Source organism: Pocillopora verrucosa, chromosome 5 (genome assembly GCF_036669915.1).
Source record: "Pocillopora verrucosa isolate sample1 chromosome 5, ASM3666991v2, whole genome shotgun sequence".
NCBI classification, from domain to species: domain Eukaryota; kingdom Metazoa; phylum Cnidaria; class Anthozoa; order Scleractinia; family Pocilloporidae; genus Pocillopora; species Pocillopora verrucosa.
The window spans coordinates 8,998,694-9,019,525 of record NC_089316.1 but is presented as its reverse complement, the minus strand read 5'-3'; the positions used below and the strand labels follow the sequence as shown (position 1 = coordinate 9,019,525).

Genomic DNA, 20,832 nt, shown 5'->3' with positions numbered 1-20,832 from the left:
TTTCAGAAATATAGCGCGCTGAAATGTTTACGATTGCAACTTAATAATGATAGAGATAAATACTTGTGAATGATGAGTCTGTTTATTCTCACGACTTGATTGTTGTACGGTATATTGATATTGTAAGGAGAAACTACATATTCATCACATCTGTGATGATGGAAAATAAGAAGATGCCATATGTTATTTCATGAATCTTATGGGCAACCTGGGAGACAATTTTCTTCCATCTCAGGTTTTCTTTTTTCATTTTGGTGATTTCTTGTTACCAACCGTGTGAGTTAAATGTCGTTACATCAGCTATTTGTATATGCGTTTGTTTGTCTGGGAAAGTCTAATTTCATTTTTTTACTTTCGTTTTCATTAGTCACATCATCAAAATCTGTCAGCAGGGTCTGTTTTCAAAGGTGAGCTGTTCGCTTTTCTTTTTAAATTTCTATTGCTTCTTAATTTCATTTCCTATGAATAAAATTGATCTTATTATTTTAACAAACAAAAAATTTGGAGAACTTGGTGTATGAGTTATTGAAGTAACGCGAATGTAATTGAATGAAATGAAAAGATTTTATTTCATAAATACGGAGATTACATTGTGAAGTACTATCGTTCGTGCCTCTGATCGTACGAACGTTATGTTTTCACAGTCGTTTGCTTTCCACTTTTAAGTGTGAATTTCAGTATAATTTTATATGTATGAAATAAAAACATCATACATGGAAAGTGCTTGAGCAATTTTTGATCTCTAGTTTCCATGCATCAAAAAACTCAATCGTTTGCTGCGCTCCCTCGTTCCTTTATTTGATGCATCGCTACTCGTGAATAAAAATAGTTCAGTCATACGCGCTTTCTATGAACAATCTTTATTTCCTTCGTCTCATAACCAAATTAAACGTTTTGATGACGAGCGATCGGTTTAAACGCTGAGTAGGATCTTTGCTCTTTTCCCAATTTTATGCTGTATTACAACCAAAATATTTTCGGTTTTGAAAATAACTGTTTAGTATTGATTGACAACAGTTATATGTTCCAATTTCGTAGCTCTCAAATTCATGAAGCAAGTTTCTAAAACTGACAAATCGAAATCTTATTTCGACACAAATATATTCATTCGGACACAGTTGAATGGTTTCATACTTCCTTTTAATGTATAATGTAATTTTTATTTCGTTGAATTTATGTCCATCAAATTTGTCTTCCACGCAACGAAACTGGTCTACGTCACGTAGATGGATATCTCCGGATTGATTAAAAATTATTGATTTGCCTCGACTCTGAGTGAAACAACCATGGAAATAAGAGCAGAGTGAGTCCCTGAGTGAGAGACCTCGGAGTGAGACTCATGATCCTGTCAGGATTTCATGCAACAATTTTTAGAAAAATTCACGCGTCACGTGTATGAAAGGCAAAACTTCAAATATCTCGCCTTGTGTAGAAGGTTTCTGGAAAATCTTGAGGATTTCACGAGATGAAAGAAGAAATTCACGGGTAACTTATGTTTCAGGAGGCAAATTACGCCTCACACTAAATCATAAATTCACGAATCACGCTCGCTTTTCTGTAAAATTCACGCGTCCAGTATTAAATTTTGGCCTTAATCAGGCGTCACGTGTAAACGCTTTTGGCGCCCTCCTTTTGAAAGGCAGTTTGACTGCTCTCGTATGACACTGCAAAGAAGTACAGAGTGTGCATGCAGGCAAAAAGGATCCTGTGCTAGATGAGTAGGAAATAAGAAACCCCTGTGTAAACCGAATAAAATTGTACCGCCATTTCCCGTTCATAACAAAATAAGTGACAGCATGCGCTTGCATTGTCTCTCCTGATTGGAATGAGAGAAATGATTTTCTCCGAGAGAAGTCAAAATATTTCTTTAAAACTGATTCGTACGAAAAACATAAATGCCATTACTTCAATTAAAAAGTCGAATAAAAACTACTTCCTCGGCTAAAAGCGTCATTGAAATTCTGTCCTGTTTCGGCTGCCAGGCAACCAGGCGATCTGTCCAAAAACCGCGCGAGACGCTCGCGACGCCTGAACGGTGCCCATTTAAATCGTCCCATCCTATCCCGCCCTATCATAATATGATCAATAGAAGTTCCAGAGAAAATCATGTTAATGTACATTCTTTGAGTTGAATTCAAATGTTTGCCAATTTTTTCTGCTAATTTTAACAATCTCAGTGGAAGTCATTTTCAAGCAATAGATTGCGATCAGATTCAGTAATAACTAATTGTGTGGCACACATTGAGTTAAAAAAATACGTTTAATGCAAACATAACAAGATTCGTAAATTAACCGCTGTTCAATTGGTGAACCGTTTTTGATAGCTAAAACAAAATCTGCTTTACGATTACTTGAATTCAACCCAACTGATTCATATACGATTGGTTTGAATAAAAGAATGAAAAAAAATGTTGTCCTCAGACATTCGTAAAAAGGAAGGAAACAACCAATTCCCTTAAAAAGCTCAAGGACTCCACTATGATCAGTTTTTATTTCAACTTTTTTAAGTTTTGTTTTTTTGTTAATTCTTTGTCACGACAACAAACAGGAAGACTCGTAATGAGTGACGCTGCAGAAATCCTAAAGTCAGTCCAGATAGGTTTAAATGTCGTCATATTTCTTCTCAACACTGATCGTGGCCCACAAGCGACTGAGTTATGTAATGAATGTGCAATTCTACTTCAAAACCTTGACTGTGGTAGTCACCTTGATATCTCCAATGTAATATCCAATGCATACTACGCCATCTCTGGTGACACAAGTGCGGTAAGATATGCCAAAAGACTTCTTTACACGTTGCACCACGCTGGAAGACTAACCATTCAACTGGGAGACAAATATAAAGCGCAGCGCCGGTTTGTAGAGGCAAAGCAACTTTTCAATAGCGCACTCATCATCGTGCAAACGACTGGTCACAAAAGAGAAGAAGCCATGGCTCACGGACGACTTGGAACTGTATGTATGAGCCTCAATGAAATGCAGAAGGCAAAAAAACACCTTGAGAAAACACTCACCATGGGGATAGAAATTGGCGACAGACAAGCAGAAGGAAGAGGTAACGGATACCTCGGAACTGTGTTTCATTCCCTTGGAAAATATCAGAAGGCTAAAGAATGTCACAAGAAAGCACTTGCCATTGCGATAGAAATTGGCGACAGACAAGAAGAAGGAAGATCTAACGGGGACCTCGGAAATGTGTTTCATTCCCTTGGCAAATATCACAAGGCTAAAGAATATTACGAGAAAGCACTTGCCATCGCCATAGAAATTGATGACAAAGAAGGAGAAGCAACAACTAACGGGAACCTCGGAACTGTGTTTCTTTCCCTCAGCAAATATCAGAAGGCTAAAGAATATTGCAAGAAAGCACTTGCGATGGCGATAGAAATTGGCGACAGACAAGGAGAAGAAGTAAATAACGGGAACCTCGGAACTGTGTTTAATTCCCTAGGCGAATATCAGAAGGCTAAAGAATATTATGGGAAAGCACTTACCATCGCGATAGAAAATGGCGACAGACAAGGAGAAGGAACAATTAATGGAAACCTCGGAAATGTGTTGCTTTCCCTAGACGAATATCAGAAGGCTAAGGAATATCACGAGAAAGCACTTGCCATCGCGATAGAAATTGGCGACAGACAAGGAGAAGGAAGAATGAACGGGAACCTAGGAGATGTGTTTCATTCCCTAGGCCAATATCAGAAGGTTAAAGAATATTGCGAGAGAGCACTTTCTATCGCGATAGAAATTGGCGACAGACAAGCAGAAGGAAGAATCAACGGGAGCCTCGGAACTGTGTTTCGTTGTCTTGGCGAATATCACAAAGCTAAAGAATATTACGAGAAAGCACTTGCCATCGCGATAGAAATTAGCGACAGAAAAGCAGAAGGAACAACAAACGGGATGCTCGGAAGTGTGTTTTATTTCCTTGGCGAATATCATAAGGCTAAGGAATGTCACAACAAAGCACTTGCTATTGCGATAGAAATTGGCAACAGAGAAGGGCAAGGAGCATTTAACAGGAACCTCGGAGATGTGTTTTATTCGTTAGGCGAATATCAGAAGGCTAAAGAGTTTCACGATGAAGCACTTGCCATCGCGATAGAAACTGGCGACAGACGAGGAGAAGGAGTGAGTACCGGGAACCTCGGAAATGTGTTTCATTCTCTTGGCAAATATCACAAGGCTAAGGAATATTGCAACAAAGCACTTGCTATTGCGATAGAAATTGGCGACAGACAAGGGCAAGGAACATTTAACGGGAACCTCGGAAATGTGTTTTATTCGCTTAGCGAATATCAGAAGGCTAAAGAATATTACGAGGAAGCACTTGCCATCGCGATTGAAATCGGCGACAGAAAAGGAGAAGGAGTGAGTAACGGGAACCTCGGATGTGTTTTTCATTCCCTTGGCAAATATCAGAAGGCTAAGGAATGTCACAAGAAAGCACTTGCTATTACGATAGAAATTGGCGACAGACAAGGAGAAGGAGTAAGTGACAAGAATCTTGCAAATGTGTTTCATTCCCTAGGCGAATATCAGAAGGCTAAAGAATATTGCGAGAAAGCACTTGCCATTTCAATAGAAATTGGTGAAAGAAAAGCAGAAGCAACAAGAAACGGGATGCTCGGAAGAGTGTTTCATTTTCTTGGCGAATATCAGAGGGCTAAAGATTATTACGAGAGAGCACTTGCCATGGCGATAGAAATAGGCACGAAAGGAGACGAAGCAACAGCTAACAGGAACCTCGGAAATTTGTTTCATTACCAAGGCGATTACCAGAAGGCTAAAGAATATTACGAGAAAGCACTTGCCATAAAGACGGAAATCGGCGTAAGAAAAGGTGAAGAATACTTGAGTCTTGGGAATGTTTATTTTGACCTTCGAAAAAATCGGCAAGCTAAAGAATATTTGGACAAGGCAGTCGGCATCAGTATAGCAAGTGGTGACAGAATACTTGAAGCCCAGGCTACAGCAAGTTTGGCTGCTGTTTTTTCTTCTGTGAATGACAATCAGAAAGCAAAAGAATATTGTGTGAAAGCGCTTACCATCAGCAGAGAATGTGGCCATAGAAATGGCGAAGCAAACATTTACATAAACCTTGGCATGATACACCGATCGCTCGGTGAATGTAGCGAGGCAGAAGATTGTTTTGAGAAAGCTTATTCCATAAGCAGCCAAATTGGAGACAAGATGCTTGAGTTTAAAAGCCTTCTCAGTGTTACGCTGATAAAGATATCGCAGTCAGAGTTTGTGGAGGCAAAGGAATATCTTCTTCAATGTATTGCAAAATATGAGCAAATCAGAACCTTTATGAAAGGAAACAGTGACTTTAAAATGTCTCTGTTGGAGGAACACGGTACTTTTCCCTACCGTTTTCTCATTGACTTGCTTTTCATTATTGAAAAATTTGGAGACGCTCTCTATGTTGAGGAACTGGCTCGAGCAAGAGTCCTCGCAGAATCAATGGCAGAAAAGTACTCCGTGGAAAGCCACATCTCAGCCGATCCACAATCATGGTTCGGGATTGAAAACATCGTGAGGAGAGAAAGAAACTCTGTTTTCTTGTACATTTCGTATAGAGAGCGGCATGTTCTTCTCTGGGTATTGAAAGCAAATGAAGGCACTTGCTTCCGAGTAACAGACGAAGTGGAAGTAGACACTCTTATTGACGAGCGAGTTTGCGATGTGGAAGGAATTTTCAAAAAGAGCGCCTCTGCCTTTGGCGTTTTACCCACAGCGAACTGCGAAGATCGATCTTTGGATGACCACGTGACGACATCTCTTCATAGCCGAGCAAATTTGCGAGGTGAACAAACCAAAGATGCCGAAAGAATTCATAAATTGTGCTACAAATGGATCGTCGCACCTGTGGAAGACTTACTTACAGAGCCTGAAATCATCATTGTGCCGGATCGTTTTTCGTACCGAGTCCCATTTGCTGCCTTGCGTGATGAATCCGCCGGAAAGTATTTATCAGAGAAGTACAGAATCCGTATCTTCCCTTCACTGACGACTCTCCGAATCATTCAAGAATGTCCAGCGGACTATCACAGTCCAACCGATGCGCTGGTTGTTGGTGATCCTACGGTTGGCGAAGTGCATTACAATGGACGTCTTACCAACATTACACCATTGTTCTGTGCAAGAAAGGAAGCAGAGATGGTTGGTCGACTGCTGGGCGTTCAACCTTTGTTAGGAAGTGGCGCAACAAAGCAGGCAGTACTTCAAGCGATACCTTCGGTAAGTCTAATACATCTTGCCGCACATGGAAATCCCGAAAGAGGAGAGATTGCCCTCTCTCCTCAACGTATTACTGACGATACTCCTCAAGAGGAAGACTACCTCCTGACTGTATCCGAAATTCAAGGAGTTCAAGTGCGAGCCAAACTGGTAGTACTCAGCTGTTGTCACAGTGGGCGTGGATTGGTTAAAAAGGAAGGAGTCCTTGGAATTGCTCGTGCATTCTTAGCATCCGGTGCACGTTCAGTGTTGGTAGCATCGTGGGCTATAGAAGACGAAGCAACGGAGCAGCTCATGAATCATTTCTACGAACACCTTGTGCGTGGAGAAAGTGCCAGTGAGTCTCTTCACCAGGCCGTTCAGTGGTTGAGAAGCAATGGTTTCCCCAAACCTTCCCAATGGGCTCCATTTGTGCTGATGGGGGATAACGTGACATTTGATTTTACGAAAAAAGGGTAAGTGTGATTGTCATGAGCAATTTTCTTTAATAACCGATCAGCACACTTAACTTTTTCAATTCAACGTATTACAGTCAGTTCCTGTTTGTTTGTTTTTGTCTTCGTATTTCATCTCTAAAATGTCAAGAAAAAAAAGACGATTTTATTTAGGCTCAGAGCCAGAAGAATTTGATGAATCGCTTCCTCAATTGGCCTTGAAAAGGAGTTCCTTTTGCATGGAAGACATTCAGAAATAACTGCTCAAGGTTGAAACGATGCTATACGCTAGACGATGAGAGTAATCTGAGAAATTTAAGCTGACTTTAAAAAAGTTAACTTTATTTTGTAAAAAATCCACAACAATAACCAATTAAACCATAATTTTGAAGTCACCTTTGCATCAATCATGGTATATTCGACAATAATTTGGAAAAGTTCGAAAATCGTAGTCCATGACATTGAAGAAAAAGTAATTTCTTTCAAATGAACTTGAACCGTTTGCTTTTCAGCTAAAATAGTGACAAATGCAGAATGTTTGTTTTTAGGAAAAAAGAACTCAAGGAGGACAACAATGACGCAAAGAAAGAAACAGAGTGACGACTGATCCTACACAAAGATTCTTCTTCCTTTTATCTTCCATTTTTCGTCTTTAAATGGACATTGGTAGTACTTTGCATAGACATTTTTAATTTGTTTAAAATTCAAGAAGTCGTTTTGGCATGCTTTTTTAAACAAGGCTGAATCGAAAGTGTGCGACAAAAAAACTTGCAATTCAACCGTTAGATCTATTAATTATGTCATTAGGGAACTTAAATTAGCATTGGGATGAACGCAGGAAATAAGCTGAAGTTAAACATGATAGAATTTTGGTAAAGTTGCGTCAAAATTCAAAATTGATCCTTGGTTTACGTCACCATGATCTGGTTTTCAATTCTCTCGTAGCATGTAGACGCGATCATCAAAGAGTCATGAAAATCGGTCGTAGGTATAGGGGATAATTACATAACAAACAAACGGAAGAGGAAAGTAGGCGTTACTATATCATAATCTAAAAGATAAACGAAGAAGGGAACAGACAGAGTGAAATTTACTTAATTTCAGCATCAAATAGAGAAGAGAAAAGAAACGATATCCAAATTCTTAAGGTAAAATTAGCTTGAAATATTGCGTAAGATACTAGCGCTATAGTCAAACAGGAAAGTGCAAACACTTGGTAGAAAATTAACGTGACAATCAGCCATAATTCAGAAAAAAAAGTTCATGGATAGATTCTAACGTAAGAAACAAATACAAATTGAAAAAAAACAGCGAAATAGATATTAACTTGGAAATTAAAATTGAAGAGAAGAAGTATTGTAGAAGATTCTAACGCAAAATTCAATCAGAGAAGAGAGCGAACTATGTGCAAGATACAAACATACAACCAAACAGATAAAAGTCAAAACAGTGCGTAATATATTTGCAACAAACAGAAGTAAAGAGAGGAAGCAGTAGAATAGACATTGATGGAAACGTCAGATTGGAAAGAAAAGGAACAGTTATTGCGTGAATCATTGAAGTTAAAGTCAATCAAAAGAAGAGAAGAAACACTACGCAGGATGTACTGATGTCAAAAATAACAAAAATAAACATAGGCATGCTATGTATGCAAGAGTTAGCTTTTTGGATGTGTAGGCTGAGATGCAACACCTTGAGTAAATGATTTTCAATTTTGTAAAATAAACCGACAACGAAAAAACAACATTTGATAGAAAGCAAAAAAAAAACCCTTTCAATTTATGTGAATTAGACTCAGACACAGATATTATGTGTTCTTTTTGTCAATGTTGTTTGGACAATATGGAGCCAGTCATCCTCGTCAATAGTTTCAGCAGTTTCCTTAGGGTCGTGAACGTAGCCTTTAAAGACATTGGAAGCTTTTAGACAAATCTGGAAGAGTAAAATCCAAATGATAATGTTTCAATTTAGTTGAGTCTGACACAAATGGATTTTGTTGCAATAAACAATTATTTTTCTTAAATGAGGTGATCTTAAAAAGTCAGGCATTGCTATGTCAGTCCATCTTACCTCTCCCCGACCAAGCATTTTTAGCGTGGTATTTTTTCTCTTCTACATCGACAAGCTTAATAATGTTGCAAGGAACTGGAGGGCCAACATGTCCAACTGCAGAAAGAAGACAAGTGCAATTTAACTACTAATGAGTCGGGTGGTCATTAGTCAATCCGTTGATCTGCTCGATCATTATTCGTTAGAGAGTTTTCAGTCAGGCTGTCAACAAGTCAGTCACCTTACCCACCAGTCAGGTCAATCAACCAATTAACTAATCATTATTGAGAGGCTAGTCATTGGATAAACAAAGCAAAAAGGTATTACGCCAGTGGCTCTGTCGAACCAGTACAGTCAGTGACTCACTAAAGTTAGTCAAGCCGCCTGCCAGTTAATCATTCCGTAAGTCCATTCAGTCAGTCAGTCAATCAGTCAGTCGGTCAGTCAGTAAGCCTATCAGTCATTCAGTCAGTCATCAGTCAGTCACTCACTTGTTCAATCAGCCCGCCTTTTAGCCTGTCAGACAAGCAGCCCGTCAGTTGGTGAGCCAGTTAGTCAGCCCGCGTGTCATTTGTTTGCCGAGGAAAACTCAAAGAGCTTGACATATATACCTGTTGTAACGTCATTGAACAGCTTGAAGGGGACAGCAGCTGTGCATTCGGTTTGACAGTAATCATCGGTAAAGTACGATAAATTAACAGTATCAAGTGGTAAAGGTGGTAGGTTTCTAAAGAAACTGTAAAGGGTAAAAAAATGACGTTTCGAACGTTAGCCCTTCGTCAGAGGAATTGGTATATCAATTAGTAGTTCTGTTTTGTTACCAGAACGGACGAGCCTTATCTTGCTTGCCTGCGATGACCCGCTTTGTCCCACCCCTCCCACAGAAAAGGGAAAATAAGTACAGCTTATATAGAAAAGTGACTGCAAATAAGACGGGATCTTTAGAATACTACAAAGCTTTAGGAAGGGATCAAGTAAATTTTTGTTGCGACACAACTAAAATTCTCCGCCCCCTTCTCACTCCATCCCAAGGAGCCCGCTTTTTTATAATGGTCGGTCCCTCATATTCCAGTGTCGTCATCAGTAGAAGTTCCGCCTTGTCGTCACTCTCCACGCAGTTTTTGCTCTGTGTGCTTTTCCTTCTGGGTCTCGGGCAACATTATTTGTTAAAATGTAGAAAACGTAAAATATAAACTACAACTAAAGGAGAAAAACATTGGGAATCTTTAAAATGGCGCAACTGAAATATCGCAAGTTCGATAAAGTACGCATGCTCAGTCAAGATTTTATGGGGATTTTTGCTCCCAAGTGGCCTCATTTTATCTTTCAGTTATGCATTTGCGAGTTTCGTATCGTTTACGAGTAGATAGGTGTGAAAGATACGTTAAGGGATCGTCGTAAAAAAAAACCAGAAAATATAGAGAACATGTTTTTTATTTTCCTTAAAATCTCGTCGTTGTTGATTAAATAGCAGTCATATAACTGCTTAAAATTTTGATAATTACTGCAGAGTTCTCTTTTTGAAAAATATACATTGATTGTCTTTTATTCCTACGAGTCATAAACTAAAATTAAATATGTGAGTCTGAATAATTCCGCGAGTTCGAGTTCGAGTGAAATGTGGAACACAGAGGCTCAAAAAAATATTTTGGCAAGCTAACTTACTTGGAAAAGATTTCCGTAGCACCACATACTATTTGAATACAAACAATATTCCCAAGAGTGTTTTCTATTGTGTCGCCTTTGTTTTCTTTTGTCATGAACTGTATGCAAAATAGTAAAGTATGCGGTAATCTTGCCCAAAGTTGAAGGGAGAGCGCACTGTGGGGTGTTCTTATTCAGTTATGCTGAACATGCAGGGCGTAAGGTGTAATCGGGCGCGTTTAAAACGTGCGAGCGAAATATCACGGATGCACGAGCCTACTGGAGCTTTCTCCTTGTGTGTCTGCTCTCATGCACGCGTATTACTCGCATTTTCGCGGACACTTATAACGCGGGCTGGTAAACCTAAAATATTTTAAAAAGAGCGAAGCGGAGCGGTGGGAGGGGGAAGTGTTATGCGAAATTACTTTTAACAATTATAAATATTTCTTTCACCACTTTTTCAGGCATCATTATACAGACTCATGTTTTTTTAGTGAATATAAAGTCCTTGTATCTTGTCTTAATAGACTATTGCTTTGGCTTTGCCTCAGTTCCTAACGTTTTCCCATTGCTTTCAAGAAACGAAGGGTGGTGTCGCCTATGATGGCTTTTTCATGCATGCGTCTGCGTTAATTTCCAGCCTCCACCTCCTCGTAAAGCCGCTCAATTTGGTTTTTGAAAGTCTTGAGTATCTCTGAACGCTTGGCCTTGAAGGTTGGCGTGAGAAGTCCGTTATCAATGCTAAACATCTCAGGATGAAGATAGATTTTCTTGACCTTTGAAACATAGGATATTGTTGTGATCTAAAAGGATGGCTTTCGTTTTCATCTTTAGCAAATACGAATTTTTTTTTTCGTCCATGCTCTCGAAGTAGAGAGACTTCATTTGGTACAATTAAATTTGTTGGTTGCCGTGGAGACTCCTTCTGATTATCGCGTAAAGGGAAAGTTAAAGAAAAAGTTCCTTAAGTTAAACTATCTCGTGTGGGAAAACAATTCAAACCGGACTCTTCTTATTACAATTAGCATTTCCCACATCTATCAGACATTGTCACCTACGAGTAAATAAATGTATGACGTACACCCTAACCTGTTCTAATGAATTAAGATCTCCTTCTCTTCCCTTGACCAAGATGTCTTCCAATATAACTTTATTTATAATCTGAAAGGAAAGTCACAGTTATGTGCTCAGCTAACTCTGTTTCCATTAAAGAAAAAAGGAACTTTCCAGCTTTTTATGTTAGATTATCATTGAACAATAAGGAGGAGGGAGTTCTGAAAAAGTTAAAAATTAAATCATCTTTCAGCTATGGAAAACTGCAAAAAAAAAAACCAAACAAACGAAAAAGAAAAAAAGAAATACATAAATGAATAAATAAGCAATAAATTAAAGGTATCAGGAGAAAATCAATGACGAAAAAATTACTGGCGTTTGATCCCATTGACCTGGCTACGACCATGTTAACCTGTGGTTGGTTCAAGCTTGCATGGGAGGCCTGGTGATAATATTACGGGCCTTTCTCATTTACACCTTGCACCACAGCCCCCGACCCTCGGGACCCCTCACCTTTAACCCCTCACCCCTTCTGTAAATTTATTTACCTCATCCTGACAAAGCTGTCTCACTCCACTTCTATCATCTGGTACAATAAGAGCAACTAAGGACTGGAAACGAAGAATGTGTTTATTCAAGCTGCTATTTGGCTTCAATGCTTACAAATATTGTGAACAAACCTTACAGCTGTTTCCAATGACAAAGGCCTGCGAAACAAAGGGACATGCGTAAATATACATTCTGGATCTTCTCCGGAGCAATAAACTCTCCCTGTTTTAGAAAAAAAAAAATAATCACCATTTAAAGTGAAATGAAAAAGGAATAAAAAAGAAAAAGAAATGACACATGAGGCTGAGACAGATGAAATATTTGAGTTTTCTGAGAGGCTTCGAATCCAAACCTTCGAATTCGGGTTTCGTACTCCGATGCTTCACTTCTAAGCTACAGTGTATCCAACAGTAACTTTACGAAGTCAAATTAAGCTTAACATCACTCATTCATTGGACGGCCGAGCTAACAATTTCATTCTTTCTTATCTTGTTAAGCTGAAAAAGATTTAGAAGGAAATCCATACAAGATAGCAAAACAGAAATTTTAACCTCTTCCAAGAGACTTAGCAAACTGTTACGGAATATAGGTACATAACATTTGTAAAGCAATGATATTCAGAGACGGAAATATAGTAATCTTACCTAGGAAAGCTTAAAAACGTTTTTCTTTCTATCAATGATTTTCAAAGTTCCATTCTGCAAAAGAAAGCAGCGCGCTTTTAGCTTTGATAAAAACCATAGGCATATCACGCATGCAAGAGTTATCTTCTTTGGATGGGTGGGTTAGTAGCTAATTGGTACCTTCTATTTTTGGAAAGAAAAATAGCATTAACTTTCAAAAGATTCCAACGAAAATATCGTTTCATGGGGAGAGAAAAAAAACTTTTCCAACTTGTATAAATAAACTCAGGCACAAGTGTTTTGTTGTTTATTGTCACTAGTTCTGAATAATTGTAAGCAAAAATAATCTTCATTGTTGCCACACATACTGTAGATAATAGTGTTCTTTGCAGCTATACTTGGGTCGTCACGCAACGCACTCCTTTCCTCCATTGCGTGACGAGAGCGAACAAAATTTACGAAGGAGATTTTGTTGGCTTTCCCAACCATTAATGTGTTGATTCATATACTGACACATCATGAATTGCTTTAGAGTGACATCGGTCTGAGTAAATCCCATCTATGTTTTAAAGTTTTTTTTTATATATCCCAAGAAAAACAAATGTCTTGCGCATTAAAATCAGTACTTCTGTCGTGTTGCCAAATTTTGTCGTGAGTCAAATTCGTACCATTCATACCTATCCAATGCTTGGATAACAATCAAAACGCCAGTGTCAATCTATTCCAATAAGCATGCTTAATCTGTGCACAAAAAAAGCGTCCTGAGAAGTTAATTCCCAGCCAGAGGTTTTCAGTGTCGGTGGTAACGCAGAGTATATTCAAATCGCACAGTTTTGCTATATTTCAAATTAATTTAAGGCGGGCAAATCTATTATTATTTGATGAGTTTGATTTGTGCGCTTGATGTATGGGGTAGATGGAGAGCGATTGATTTTGAAGTTCCTAAACTTGCTTTTTACAAATCGAACTTAATCTTTACTTTTGGTGTCCGTTGTTATCCCATTGATTTATCACTTTTTTTTCACCTATCAAGTGTTTACGTCTTTCTTACAATAGGTATTTGTATTTATCTTTGTTTTTCAGAAAAAGTTCTATTTCAGTTTCTCACTGTTGGTTTTATTAGTCATAGGACTGGAATATTAAACAAGACAGGCTTCCTTTGTAAAAGGTTAGTTTTAAAAAAATAAATTTAGGAATAATCTTTTGCTGCTTTAAAAAACTACAAAACTTGAAACAGATTTTTGGCAAACATTTACCGCTAAAAAACTTGCCTTAACCTCATCATAATCTTCAAAATATAATGATCAAGGTCTTTAACTTTCATGATCTAATTATCAAGTCTCCTTTCCAAATGTAACAAATGTCACTGTCAATATTTTTAGAGAATGAAGTATTGCGTCAGTCCAATACCGTTATGCTGACAAGTTGCTTTATTCTCTAAAACTGTTGACTGAAAAATATATTGATTCTGTAAGGAGAAATTGCACTTTAAACAATTCTTAAGTGTCCGAGTCTGGGACTGAAAGAGTAAAAGCAGCCACACGATGTATGAATGCGAAATTTTTATGTAAAAAGAACGAGGATGCAATGTTTTTAATGCGATTACTGAGAAATTGGAAGGCGACGTAGTGTTGTTTTAGGTTTTCCGAACGATTTTGTTTTTGTTCTACCGATGATGCCGTTACCTTTTTTTTCACAAAAAGTCATTGTCATTCATTTCTGTTTTGCGGGGAAAGTGTCATTTCATTTTCTTACTCTCGGCTTCCTCAGTCATTCAATCAAAATACTTAACAAGACACACTTCTTTTACTTTACAAAGCAACAAAGGGTTCAAATAGTCGTGGTAAGTACGATATTTAATTGTTAACGTGCTGGTGTCTAATGCGACATTTCATCGATTTTACAATACATATTTTAAGCTGCTCTCACAGAGGCCATTACTGTGTTGATTCATATACTGACACATCATGAATTGCTCTAGAAGGACACCAGTCTGAATAAATTCCATCTATGTCTTAAAGTTATATCATATCCCAAGAAGAACAAGTCTCTTGCGCATGAAAATCGGTACTTCTGTCGTGTTGAGTTAATTCGTACCATTCATACCTATCCAACGCTTGGATAACAATCAAAACACCAGTGTAAATCTAATCCAATAAGCATGCGTAATCTGTGTACCAAAAAACGTCCTCAAAAGTTCACAAATGTTAAATGTTCGCATTGCGTCAAGCGCGGGGTCAGTTATTTCGGCAAAACAAATGTTCAGATTAAGGAAGACGGAAACCGTTGTTGGTGTTCGCAATGTAACAAAATTGGTAAGAAGGAGCCATCCAAAATTGAATTTTTTTGTGATGAAAATGTTCATAACATGAGCAGAGATTTTTCTTATGATAAAATCACCGTTTGGTCCGCCATGATGTCTCCTTGGCCGTCCTAAGTAACTTAAGGTTTTTCAGTGTCGGTGGTAACACAGAATATATTTAAATCGCACAATATTGCCAAATTTCAAATTAATTAAAGGCAGGCAGTTCTATTTTTTATTTGATAAGTTTGTTCTGTGCGCTTAATTTATGGGGAAGATGGAGAGCGATTGACTTTTAGGTTTCTAAACTTGCGTTTTACAAATCGAACTTAATCTTGGTGTCCGGTGTTCACCCTTTGGTTTATCATTCTGTTTTTCACCTATCAAGTGTTTACGTCTTTCTTACAATAGGTATTTGCATTTCTCTTTGTTCTTCAGAGAAAGTTCTATTTCAGTTTCTTACTGTTGGTTTTATTAGTCATACGACTGGAATATTAAACAAGACAGGCTTCTTTTTTAAAAGGTTAGTTAAAAATAAATAAATTAAGGAACAATCTTTTCCCGCTTTGTTGCTAAAAATTTGCTTTGACCTTATCATAGTTTTCAAAATAAAACGATCCACTCATCTCCAGGCCTTTAACTTCCATGATCTAATTTTCAAGTCTCCTTTCTTAATGTGAGAAATGTTATTGTAAATATATATTTTAGATACCTTATAGGCCAGCTGTAATGCAAGTTCCATCCAAAATGTTTTTACAATAATTAATTTTACCGATAATTTTTAAATTCGATCTTTCACTAGCTCATTATATTCTTCGTTGTTTTGCAGAGAATTGTTGCAATCAGTTTCTTGATTTTGGTCTCCTATCTATCAAGAGATCGGTGAGCGGCTAAATATTTATATCAGAAATAAAGTGCGCTGAAATATTTAGGATTGCAACTTAATAATGATAGAGGTAACACGCTTTGAATGATGAGTCTGTTTACTCTCATCACGTGATTGTTATATAATATAATGATTTTGTAAGGAGAAGCTACATGTTCATCATTTCTGTGATTATAGAAAGTAAGAAGATGCCAAATGTTATTTAATGAGTCTTATGGGCAACCTGAGAAACGAGTTTTCTTCCATCTCAGGTTTTCTTTTACTCATTTTGGTGATTTCCTTGTACCAACCGTGTGAGTAAAATATTGTTACACCAGCTATTTGTATATACGTTTGTTTTTCTGGGAAAGTCTAATTTGATTCTTTTTACTTTCGTTTTCATAAGGCACACTATCAGAATCTGTCGGCAGGGTCTGTTTTCAAAGGTGAGCTGTTCTTTCTTTCTTTTTTTTAAATTTTGGTTGCTTCCTAGCTTCATTTTGTATGAATAAAATCGATCTTGTTCTTTTACCTAACAAAACATTTCGAGAACGTGGTGGATAAGTTATTGAAGTAACGAGAATGTAATTGAATAGAATGAAAAGATTGCTTGAACGATTTTTATTTACTCGTTGCAATGCATCAAAAAACTCAATCGTTCGTTGCGCTCGCTCGTTTGTTTATTTGATGCATGGCTACTCGTGAATAAAACTAGTTCAGTAGTACGCACTTTCCATGGAATAATCTCTATTTCCTTCGTCTCATAACCAGATTAAGCGTTTTGACGACAAGTGATCGGTTTAAACGCTTAATAGAATCTTTGCTATTTTCCCAATTTTATGCTGCATTACAATCAAAATATTTTCAGTTTTGAAAATAACCTTTAAGTAATGATTGACAGTTCTATGTTCCAATTTCATAATCTCAAATTCTTAAAAAAAATTTCTAAAAATGACAAACCGTGATCTGCATGGGACACACAGTTAGAAATACCGACACAAATATTTACATCCGGACATGTAGATTGTAATTTTTATTTCGTTGAATTGATGTCCATCAAATTTGTCTTCCATGCAACGAAACTGATCTACGTCGCGTATATGGACATCTCCGGATTGATTAGAAATTATTGATTTGCCTCGATTCTGAGTAAAACAACAATGGATATCAGAGCAGAGCGCGTCCATGAGTGAGGAGTCAGAGTGAGACTCATGATCCTGACAGGATTTCATGCAAGAATTTTTAGAAAAATTCACGTGTCATGTATATGAAAGGCAAAACTTCAAATCTCTCGCCTTGCGTAGAACGTTTCTGGAAAATCTTGAGGATTTCACGAGATGAACGAAGAAATTCACGAGTAACTTATATTTCAGTGGGCAAGTCACGCCTCACACTAAATCATAAATTCACGAATCACGATCCTTTTTCAGGCGTCACATGTTAATTTTGGCCTAAAACACGCGTCACGTGTAAACCCTTTGGCACCCTCCTTTCAAAATTCAGTTGACAGCTCTCGTAGGATACTGCAATGAAGTACAGAAATATAAATTGCAATTGAAAGTTTCGCGCGACGGTGATAGTTTTCAGAATTATTGCCAAAACAATTCAATCAAGAAAAACCCACTTCCTTCAAGTCGACCCTCCTATCTGCCAACCACTATAAAGTGTGAGAAGGACGGTTTTTTCCAAATGTTAATGTAACTTTCAGTAGAACAAACTACGGTGAAAGAATACCAAAAAAAAATGAAACATCTCATCTACTTTAATATTTCAATTGTCAAGGGTCGATATGAATTGTATTCTCTCAAAACAAAGTAAAGAACTTTACGACTTCAGCTGAAGCGAGTGACAAGAGCGTTCATGGAGGCAGAAAAGAGCCTGTGCAAGATGAGTAGGAAATAATAACCACCTTTAAAAAACCGAATAAAATTGTACCACCACTTCCCGTTCATAACGCTCGCATCAACTCTCCTGATTGAAATGACTGAAATGGTTTTCTTCTAAAAAAAGTCAAAATATTTCTTTAAAACTGATACGTACGAAAAACATAAATGCTATTACTTCAATTAAAAAGTCCAAGAAAACCTACTTCATTGGCTAAAAGCGTTCTTAAAACTCTATCCGGCAGCCAGGCGATCTGTCCGAAAAACGCGCGAGACGCTCGCGACGCGTGGAAGGTGCCCATTCAAATCGTCCCATTCCATCGCGTCCTATCATCGTATGATCAATAGAAGATCCAGAGAAAATCATGTTGATGTACATTCTTGGAGTTGAATTCAAATGTTTGCCGACTTTTTCTGCTAATTTTAACAATCTAAGTGGAAGTAATTTTCTAGCAGTAAATTTCGATCAGATTTAGTAATAACTAATTTTTATGGCATAAAATAGGTGGGAAAAAAAAACGTTTAATGCCAACATAACAAGATTTGTAACTGCTGTTCAACTGGTGAAACTTTTTTGATAGCTATAATCAAATCTACTACACGATTATTTGAATTCAACCCAACTGATTCATATGGGATTGGTTTGAATAAGAGAGTGAAAAAGAACTGTTACCCTCAGACATTCGTAAAAAGGAAGAAAACAACCAATTCCCTCTAAAAGCTCAGGGACTCCTCAATAATCAGTTTTTATTCTATTTTTTTTAAGTTTTGTTTTTTGTTCACTCTTTGTCACAAAAACAAACAGGAAAGACTCGTTATGAGTGACGCTGCAGAAATCCTACAATCAGTCCAGATAGGTTTAAATGTCGTCATATTTCTTCTCAACACTGATCGTGGCCCACAAGCGACTGAGTTATGTAATGAATGTGCAATTCTACTTCAAAACCTTGACTTTGGTAGACACCTTGTCATCTCTGTTGTAATATCCAATGCATATTACGCCATCTCTGGTAACACAAATGTTGAAAGATATGCCAAGACACTTCTTTACACGTTGCACCACGCTGGAAGACTAACCATTCAACTGGGAGACAAATATGAAGCACAGCACCGGTTTGTAGAGGCAAAGCAACTTTACAATAGCGCAGTCATCATCATGCAAACGATTGGTCACAAAAGAGAAGAAGCTATGGCTCATGAAGGACTTGGAACTGTATGCATAGGCCTCAGTGAAATGCAGAAGGCAAAAAAACACTTCCAGAAAACACTTACCATCGCAATAGAAATTGGCGACCGATTAGCAGAAGGAAGAAGTAACAGGTACCTCGGTGATGTGTTTCATTACCTTTGCAAATATCAGAGGGCTAAAGAATATAACGAGAAAGCACTTGCCATCGCGATAGAAATTGGCGACAGACAAGGAGAAGGAACAAGTAACGGGAACCTCGGAAATGTGTTTCATTCCCTAGGCGAATATCAGAAGGCTAAAGAATATTACGAGAAAGCACTTGCCATTGACATAGAAATTGGCAACAGACCAGGTGAAGGACCAATTCACGGGAACCTCGGAAAGGTGTTTCATTCCCAAGGCGAATATCAGAAGGCTAAAGAATATTACGAGAGAGCACTTGCCATTTCGATAGAAATTGGCGACAGACATGGAAAAGGAAGATTGAACGGGAACCTTGGAAATGTGTTTCATTCCCTAGGTGAAAATCAAAAGGCTATAGAATATTACGAGAAAGCACTTGCCATCGCGATAGAATTTGGCGACAGAAAAGGAGAAGGAACAATTAACGGGAACCTCGGAACTGTGTTTCATTCCCTGTGCCAATATCAGAAGGCTAAAGAATATTACGAGAAAGGACTTGCCATTGCCATAGAAATAGGCGACAGACAAGGAGAAGGAACAATTAAGGGGAACTTCGGAAATGTGTTTTATTCCATAGGCGAATATCAGAAGGCTAAAGAATATTACGAGAAAGCACTTGCCGTCGCGATAGAAATTGGCGACAGAAGAGGAGAAGGAAGATTTAACGGGAACCTTGGAAATGTGTTTTACTCCCTAGGCGAATATCAGAAAGCTGGAGAATATTACAAGAAAGCACTTGCCATCGCGATAGAAATTGGCGGCAGACAACAAGAAGGAATAGTTAGCGGGAACCTCGGAAATGTGTTTCATTCCCTAGGCGAATATCAGAAGGCTAAAAAATATTACGAGAAAGCACTTGCTATTGGGATAGAAATTGGTAACAGACAAGGAGAAGGAACAAGTAACGGGAACCTCGGACATGTGTTTCATTCCCTAGGCGAATATCAGAAGGCTCAAGAATATTACGAGAAAGCACTTGCCATCGGGATAGAAATTGGCGACAGACAAGGAGAAGGAACAAGTAACGGGAACCTCGGAAATGTGTTTCATTCCCTAGGCGAATATCAGAAGGCTCAAGAATATTACGAGAAAGCACTTGCCATTGCGATAGAAATTGGCGACAAACAAGGAGAAGGAACAATTAACGGGAACCTCGGAACTGTGTTTCATTCCCAAGGCGAATATCAGAAGGCTACAGAGTATCACGAGAAAACACTTGCCATCGCGATAGAAATTGGCGACAGACAAGGAGAAGGAACAAGTAACGGGAACCTCGGAAATGTGTTTCATTCCCTAGGCCAATATCAGAAGGCTAAAGAATATTACGAGGAAGCACTTGCCATTGGGATAGAAATTGGCGACAGACAAGAAGAAGGAACAATTAACAGGATGCTCGGAAAAGTGTTTGATTTCCTTGGCGAACATTATAAGGCTAAAAAATATTACGAGAAAGCACTTGCCATTATCACAGAAATCGGCGGGAGAAAAGGAGAAGCATACTTGAGTCTTGGGAATGTTTATTTTCAGCTTCGAAAAAATCGGCAAGCTAAAAAATATTTGGACAAGGCATTCGGTATCGGTATAGCAAGTGGTGACAGAATACTAGAAGCTAACACTACAGCAAGTTTGGCAGCGGTTTTTGCTTCTGTGAATGACGATCAGAAAGCAAAAGAACATTGCGTGAAAGCGCTTACCATCAACAGGGAATGTGGCAATAGAAGTGGCGAAGCACGAAGTTACTTAAGCCTTGGCAATTTACACCAATCGCTCGGTGAGTGTAGCAAGGCAGAAGATTGTTTAAAGAAAGCTTATTCC

At 38.1% G+C, this 20,832-nt stretch overlaps 3 protein-coding genes across 3 annotated transcripts; all 3 read left to right on the top strand.

The window, feature by feature from the left end:
• The first annotated feature begins 2,559 nt into the window (after nucleotides 1-2,559).
• LOC136280691 (tetratricopeptide repeat protein 28-like) lies at nucleotides 2,560-5,173 on the top strand. The gene is made up of 3 exons (XM_066166342.1): nucleotides 2,560-4,275; nucleotides 4,423-4,978; nucleotides 5,136-5,173. The coding sequence occupies exons 1-3, from the start codon at nucleotides 2,560-2,562 to the stop codon at nucleotides 5,171-5,173; spliced, it is 2,310 nt and encodes a 769-aa protein (XP_066022439.1).
• Nucleotides 5,174-5,193: 20 nt separating this feature from the next.
• On the top strand, nucleotides 5,194-7,277 carry LOC131795370 (tetratricopeptide repeat protein 28-like). The gene is made up of 2 exons (XM_059112947.2): nucleotides 5,194-6,698; nucleotides 7,226-7,277. Exons 1-2 carry the CDS (start codon nucleotides 5,194-5,196, stop codon nucleotides 7,275-7,277), a joined length of 1,557 nt encoding a protein of 518 aa, XP_058968930.2.
• An 11,185-nt stretch (nucleotides 7,278-18,462) lies between these two features.
• LOC131795365 (tetratricopeptide repeat protein 28-like) lies at nucleotides 18,463-20,761 on the top strand. The gene is made up of 4 exons (XM_066166341.1): nucleotides 18,463-18,958; nucleotides 19,115-19,918; nucleotides 20,315-20,596; nucleotides 20,721-20,761. Exons 1-4 carry the CDS (start codon nucleotides 18,463-18,465, stop codon nucleotides 20,759-20,761), a joined length of 1,623 nt encoding a protein of 540 aa, XP_066022438.1.
• The last annotated feature ends 71 nt before the right edge of the window (nucleotides 20,762-20,832 follow it).